Source organism: Sciurus vulgaris, assembly GCF_902686455.1.
Source record: "Sciurus vulgaris genome assembly, chromosome: X".
In the NCBI taxonomy this organism is placed as follows: Eukaryota; Metazoa; Chordata; class Mammalia; order Rodentia; family Sciuridae; genus Sciurus; species Sciurus vulgaris.
The window spans coordinates 120753606-120761010 of record NC_136471.1 but is presented as its reverse complement, the minus strand read 5'-3'; the positions used below and the strand labels follow the sequence as shown (position 1 = coordinate 120761010).

General features: G+C 35.8%; 1 protein-coding gene across 1 annotated transcript; it reads left to right on the top strand.

Moving 5' to 3' along the window:
- Positions 1 to 2307: 2307 nt before the first annotated feature.
- LOC306651616 (adenosine kinase-like) lies at positions 2308 to 5627 on the top strand (the record flags this gene model as incomplete). Its single annotated transcript, XM_079124264.1, has 2 exons — positions 2308 to 2652; positions 5118 to 5627. Exons 1-2 carry the CDS (start codon positions 2434 to 2436, stop codon positions 5625 to 5627), a joined length of 729 nt encoding a protein of 242 aa, XP_078980390.1. The 5' UTR covers positions 2308 to 2433.
- Positions 5628 to 7405: the final 1778 nt, after the last annotated feature.

Sequence of the window (7405 nt, the reverse complement as noted above, 5' to 3'; positions counted from 1 at the left end):
GAAAGTGCCCCAAACAAACCAACATGATATATTAATAGAATCCATTGACAGCACGGTAGAATGAATGTCAGAAAAGGACTTCAGAATGTACACAATTAAAATATCTACAAAGTAAAGGATGATATAACAGTGCAAATGCAGGCAATGAATGTTCACTTCAATAAACATTTAAAAGAGCAATGCAGGAAGCAAAAGATTATTTCAGTAACAAGATAGAGATTCTGAAAAAAAAAAACTATCAGAAATCCTTGAAATGAAGAAAACAATAAACTAAGTTAAAAACTCAATAGAAAGCATTACCAAAACACTAGATCACTTAGAAGACAGAAAGAACATCAGACAATGAAGACAAAATATTTAATCTTGAAAATAAAGTTGACCACACAGAGAAGATGATAAGAAATCATGAACAGAATCTCCAAGAACTATGGGACATCATGAAAAGACCAAATTTAAGAATTATTGGGATTGAGGAAGGCACAGAGATACAAACCAAAGGAATGAACAACCTATTCAATGAGATAATATCAGAACATTTCCCAAATCTGAACAATGAAATGGAAAATCAAATACAAGAGGCTTAAAGAACACCAAATGCACAAAATCACAACAGAGTCACACCAATGAAAATGCCTAACATACAAAATGAAGATAGGATTTTGAAGGCTGTGAGAGAAAAGTATCAGATTACATATAGGGTGAAACCAATACCAATATCAGCAGATTTCTCAACCCGGACCCTAAAAGAACAATGAAACTCAGGAAAGGGAGAAACTACACTAAAAGAAAAGCCAATTGAAGGAGAAACCAAGTCAAGTTACAAACCAAAAATAAGCCCAAATGACTGGGAATACAAATCATATCTCATTAATAACTAGAATGTTAATGGCCCAAACTCATTAATCAAAAGAAAAAGACTGGCAGATTGGATTTTTTTAAAAAGTCCCAACAATATACTGCCTTTAAGAGACTCATCTCACAGGAAAAGACATTCACTGGTTGAAGGTGAAAGGATGGGGAGAAAAACATATCACACACATGGACTCAGTAAAAAAGCAGGGACTTCCATCCTTATATCAGATAAAGTGAACTTCAAGCCAAAGTTAGAAGGGATGAGGAAGGACATTTCATACTTCTTAAGGGAACCATAAATCAACAAGACATAACAATCGTAAATATTTATGCCCCAAACAATGGAGCCTCTGTGTATGTCAAACAAACCCTTCTCAATTTCAGGAGTCAAATAGACCACAACACAATACTACTGGGTGACTTTAACACACCTCTCTCACCACTGAATAGTTCTTCCAAACAAAAACTGGACAAAGAAATCATACAACTAAAAAATGCAATCAAAAACTTAGACCTAAGAGACATATAGAATATTCCATCTATCAATGAGTGAATACACTTTTTTCTCAGCAGCACATGAATTCTTCTATAAAATAGACCGTATGTTATGCCAGAAGCCAACTCTTAGCAAATACAAAAAAATAGAGATACTACTTTGTCCTATCACATCATAATAAAATGAATTTAGAAATAAATGATAAAAAAAACTACTTCAACACCTGGAGACTAAATAATACACTATTGAATGATGCATAGATAGCAGAAGACATCAGGAAGGAGATAAAAAAAATTCTTAGAGTTAAAAAAGAACACTGATACAACATATCAAAATCTCTGGGACACTATGAAAGCAGTACTAAGAGAAAAATTCATTGCATTGAGCTCATTCAATAAAAGATTAAAAAGTCAACCAATAATGTTAGGTCATTTGACCTAACATTACAGCTAAAAGTCTTAGAAAAAGAGCAGGTCATCACCAAAAGTAGTAGATGACAGGAAATAATTAAAATCAGAGCTGAATTCAATGAAAATAAAACAAAAGAAATAATTTTAAAAATTGACAAAGCAAAAAGTTGGTTCTTTTAAAAAATAAATGAGATTGATAAACCCTTATCCATACTAACAAAGAGAAGGAGAGAGAAAACTCAAATTACTATAATTTGTGATGAAAAAGGAAGTATCAAAACAGATACTATGGAAATACAAAACATAATTAGAAGTTATTTTGAAAATCTATACTCCAACAAAACAAAATCTCCAAGACATCCACAAATTTCTAAATACATATGATCCGCCCAAAGTGAATCAGCAGGACATACACAATTTAAATAGATCAATTTCAAGCAATGAAATAGAAGAAGCTATCAAAAGCTTACCAACAAAGAAAAGCCCGGAACCAGATAGATTCTCAGTCAAGTTCTATAAGATCTTAAAGAGAACGCCCGCGCGTGGGGTGTGTGAGGACGCGCTCTGGGTCGCGGAGTGTCTGAGCAGAGGAGCAGTTGCTGTGGTACCTGCTACTGCCCCAGTGGACACAGCATCGGAGCGAGCGCGGTGGCGTGGGGGCAGGAAGGCGAAGTCATGTCTGTCAGGGAAAATATTCTCTTTGGAATGGGAAATCCTCTTCTTGACATCTCTGCTGTAGTGGACAAAGATTTCCTTGATAAGTATTCTCTGAAAGCAAATGACCAAATCTTGACCGAAGAAAAGCACAAGGAACTGTTTGATGAACTTGTAAAAAAATTCAAAGTTGAATATCATGCTGGTGGCTCTACCCAGAATTCAATTAGAGTGGCTCAGGTGCCTGGAGCTCTGGTGCAGGCACTGGGAGTCCATACGACCCACTGCGCTCCTCCTCCTCCTCCGGGCAGCCCCCCTGGTGTTCAGAAGCAGTCTCTAAGTCCAAACAGCTCGCCGCGCAGCTCCTCCTCTGGCAACCGCCTGTAGCTCTGGTGCAGTCACTCCGAGTCCAAGCGACCCACCACGCTCCTCCTCCTCTGGGCAGGCCCCCGTGTTCAGGAGTGGTTGCTCTGAGTCCAAACAGCTCTCCTCGCAGCTCCTCCTCTGGGCAGCCGCCCAGAGCCCCAGTGGTTGCTCCTAGTCCAAGCACTGTGCTGAGCGGCCTCCTCTACGATGCTCCCAGTTGTCCAACTTCACTGCTCCAGTGGGGGTGATTTGTGGTGATTTCAGGATAGTCTTTTATAATATTTATTATGGAGATGCTTTAAATTACTAGATTCAGGATTGCTTTACTGTTTATAGGTTTTGATCATGTCTCCCTTTCAAATAGCAGGTTATGATAAAAGCCAAATTTCAGTGGAGTCACCTGTAAATATATGCTAACTGTTACAACTTTGGGGTTTGGAGAAGAAAAGTTAACATCAGCTATGTTTACATGTTAGAAAGATTGCACATGGAACTATTGAGGAGTATTTGCTAATAGACATTTTAGGGTGAGAAAATGTTGTGATTATGGTTGCACAGCTCTAAGTATACTGAAAGTCATACACTGTAATCATACACTGTAAATGAATGAGATGATCCATTTAAGTATCAAGATTGGAAAGATGTAAAATTGTGTCTACATATAGATGAAATAATCTTGTGTATAAATGAATCATAAATATCCCACTAAAAAGTCTATTAGAAGGAATAAGCAAGTTCATCAGTTGTTAGACACAGTATTTCATTTCTATACTATATCAGTATACGAACCAAAAATGAAATTATGAAACAACTCCATTTAAGTAATCTCAAAAAGAATAAAGTACTTAAAAATAAATTTAACAAAAGATATATAAAACTTAACATTCTCTAACAACTTACACAACATTCTTAAAAGAAGTTAACCCTAAGTAAATATAAAGATACCACTCGTTTTTTTTTTTTTTTTTTTTTAATTTTTTTAATTTGTTCTAATTGTTCTTTTGAAAGGTTTAGTAGGGTTTTGTGGGGGTGTTTTTTTGTTTGTTTTTTGTTTTTTTTTGTGTGTGTGTGTTTTGTTTTTGTTTTAATGGCAGTTCTTTCTCAAATGGACCTACAGTCAATTTTCTGTTCAAATCCCAACAAACATTTTGGTGGAATTTTACAAGTTGTTCGTAAAATTCACATGAAAATTCATTGGACCTGAGAGAGACAAAACAATCTTAAAAAGAACAAACTTGTAAGACTTACACTCCCCAATTTAAAAATTTCCTAAAAACCTACAATGAATATTATGGTGCCAGCATAATAATAAACATACAGTAGACCAATAGCAAGACCAGAAATACATCTTTATATTTGTGAACTTTTGGCAAAGGTGCCATGGAAGAAAGAATCATCTTTTCAACAACTGGTGCTGGGAGAACTGCCTGTCCACCTGCAAAACCACTAAACTAGATCCTTACCTCTCATACACAAAATTAACTCAAAATGGATTAACGTCTTAAATTTAAGAACTAAAACAGTTGCTCTTAGAAGAAGAAAAGACAAAATTACATCTGCATGACCTTGAATTTGGCAAATTTTAGATATGACTCCAAAAGCATGAACAACAGAAGTAAAAGTGGACTTCATCAAAACTAAAAAGTTCTGAACTTCAAAGGACATCATTTGGGACTGGGGATGTAGCTCTGTGGACCACTGCATGGCATACATGAGTCTTTGGGTTCAATCCCAGTACTGCAAAAAAGAAAAAAGTGAAAAGACAGCTCACAAAATGAATTTTATTCAATAATAGATATTTTATCTTGAATATATTAAGAATTATTACTACTCAGTAAAAATTAAAAGCCCACCTTTTAACTGGACATAGAATCTACACAGATTTTTCTCTAAAAGATTATACAAATAACCAATGAGCTCATGGAAAAGTTTAACACTATTAACTATCAGGGAATCTGAAATCAGAGCCACAATGAGATACCTTTCTATACACAGTGGGATGACTGTCATCAAAATGACATCAGTTTTTGTAAGTGTATGGAGGAACTGAAACCCTCATACATTACTGGTGAGAATGTTAAATGTTGCAGTTTCTTTGGCAAGAAGTTTGGCAATACCTCACATGGTTGAACACAAAGTTGCTGTTATCCAGCAGTTTTCCTCGTAAGCATATACCCAAAAGAAATGACAATAAATATTTATAGCTGCATTATTCATAATAACCTAAAGTGGAAACAACCAAAGTGTTTATCAGCCGATGAATGACTAAATAAAATTTGAAGTACTCGTACAGTAGAATATTACTTGGCCCTAAAAGAGGAATGAAGTACTGATATATGTGGATGATTCAGCAGCCACACAAAGCAGCAACATTTTTTGGATGCATTGGGATAGGTAAATTTGGAGAGATCCTGAAGAGAAAAGCCGCTGAAACCCATGTGGATGCTTATTACTATGAGCAGAATGAGCAGCCAACAGGAACTTGTGCTGCATGCATCACTGGTAGCAACAGGTCCCTTATAGCTAATCTTGCAGCTGCCAATTGTTACAAAAAGGAAGAACATCTTGATCTGGAGAAAAACTGGATGTTGGTAGAAAAAGCAAGAGTTTGTTATATAGCAGGCTTCTTTCTTACAGCATCCCCAGAGTCAGTATTAAAAGTGGCTCGCCATGCTTCTGAAAACAACAGGATTTTCACTTTGAATCTGTCTGCACCATTTATTAGCCAGTTCTACAAGGAATCATTGATGAAAGTTATGCCTTATGTCAACATACTTTTTGGAAATGAGACGAATTTGGAAATGACAGCAGCCTGGTCAGATGTGATCCCACCTTGCTTTTTGGTTTGAGCAGTCAAGAATGCCTCCAGCTGGTTGAAATCCATGTCTGCAGATGCAATAGACTTAAGAATTCCCCTCATCTTCACCAAAAAGGGACGGAACTCCTCGGGCGGCACCTCTGGATAGAGCTGGCTCCGCAACAGCTCCTCAGTGATGCCTCGGTGCCCGTGGAAAGCGTCCTGGGCCAGGCCACTCAGCAGCCCACTCAAAGACTTGCCTCCCTCAAGCTCGCCCACCATAGTCTACCGGCTCTGTTTGTTTATAAGTGAACTTTAATCTTTTTTAACAAACCAAGTGGAATATTGGCTTTTTTTTTTTTTCCTTTACATGTTTTGCTATGAAAGGTGACTTCATTGATATTGTTTATACTGCTAAATCCATTTTCATATTTAATAGGCATTGTTTCTTTTTTAAAAGATAATATGAACGTTAATAATTGGAAAAAGCTTTTCTTCAAATTATAAATAATCTTGATGCAGATATTTTACTGAAATAAATTTTCAGTTCTACATAACGACAAAAAAAAAAAAAAAAGATCTTAAAGAAGAACTAATACCAACACTCCTTAAAGTATTCCATGAAATCTAAAAGGAGGGAACACTTCTAAACTCATTCTGTGTAGCTAGTATCACCCTGACACCAAAAGCAGACAAAGGACACATCAAGGAAAAAAAAACTTCAGTCCAATATCTGTGATGAACATAGATGCAAAATTCTTAACAAAATTCTGGCAAACCCATACAAAAATATATTTAAAAGATAGTGCACCATGATCAAGTGAGGTACATCCAAGGGATGCAAGGTTGGTTTAACATACAGAAATCAATAAATGTAATTCATCACATCAATAGACTTAAAGTTAAGAGTCATGTGATTATTTTAATAGTTACAGAAAAAGTATTTGATAAAATACAACACCCCTTTATGCTCAAAATACTAGAAAAACTAGGGATAGTAGGAACAAAGCTCAATTTGTAAAGGCTATCTGTACTAACCCCATGTCCAACATCATTCTAAATGGAGAAAAACTGAAAGCATTCTCTCTAAAAACTGACACAAGGCAGGGATGCCCTCATTCACCAATTCTATTCAACATCAACCTGGAAACTAGCCAGAGCAATTAGACAGATGAAAGAAATTAAAGGGATACAAATAGGAAAAGAAGAACTCAAGTTATCACTATTTGCCAACAACATGATTCTATATTTAGAGGATCAAAAAAATTCCACCAGAAAATTTCTAGAATTAATAAATGAATTCAGTAAAGTAGCAGTGTATAGTATCAATACTCATAAATCTAATGCATTTTTATTCATAAGTGAGGAATCCTCTGAAAGAGAAATTAGGAAAACTACCCCATTCACAATAGCCTCGAAAAAAAATTTGGGGAATGAATCTAACAAAAGAAGTGAATGACCTCTACAATGAGAACTACAGAACACTAAAGAAAGAAATTAAAGAAAACCTAAGAAGATGGAAAGATCTCCCATGTTCTTGGATAGGCAGAATTAATATTGTCAAAATGGCCATACTACCAAAAGTGTTATACAGATTCAATGCAATTCCAATTAAAATCCCAACGATGTACCTCATAGAAATAGAGCAATTATGAACTTCATCTGGAAGAACAAAACAAAAGACCCAGAATAGCCAAAGCAATCCTTAGCAGGAAGAGTGAAGCAGGAGGTAACATAATATACAAGAACTTAAACTGTACTGCAGAGCTATAGTAACAAAAACGATGTGGTATTGACACCAAAATAGACAGGTAAACTGGTGGCACAGAA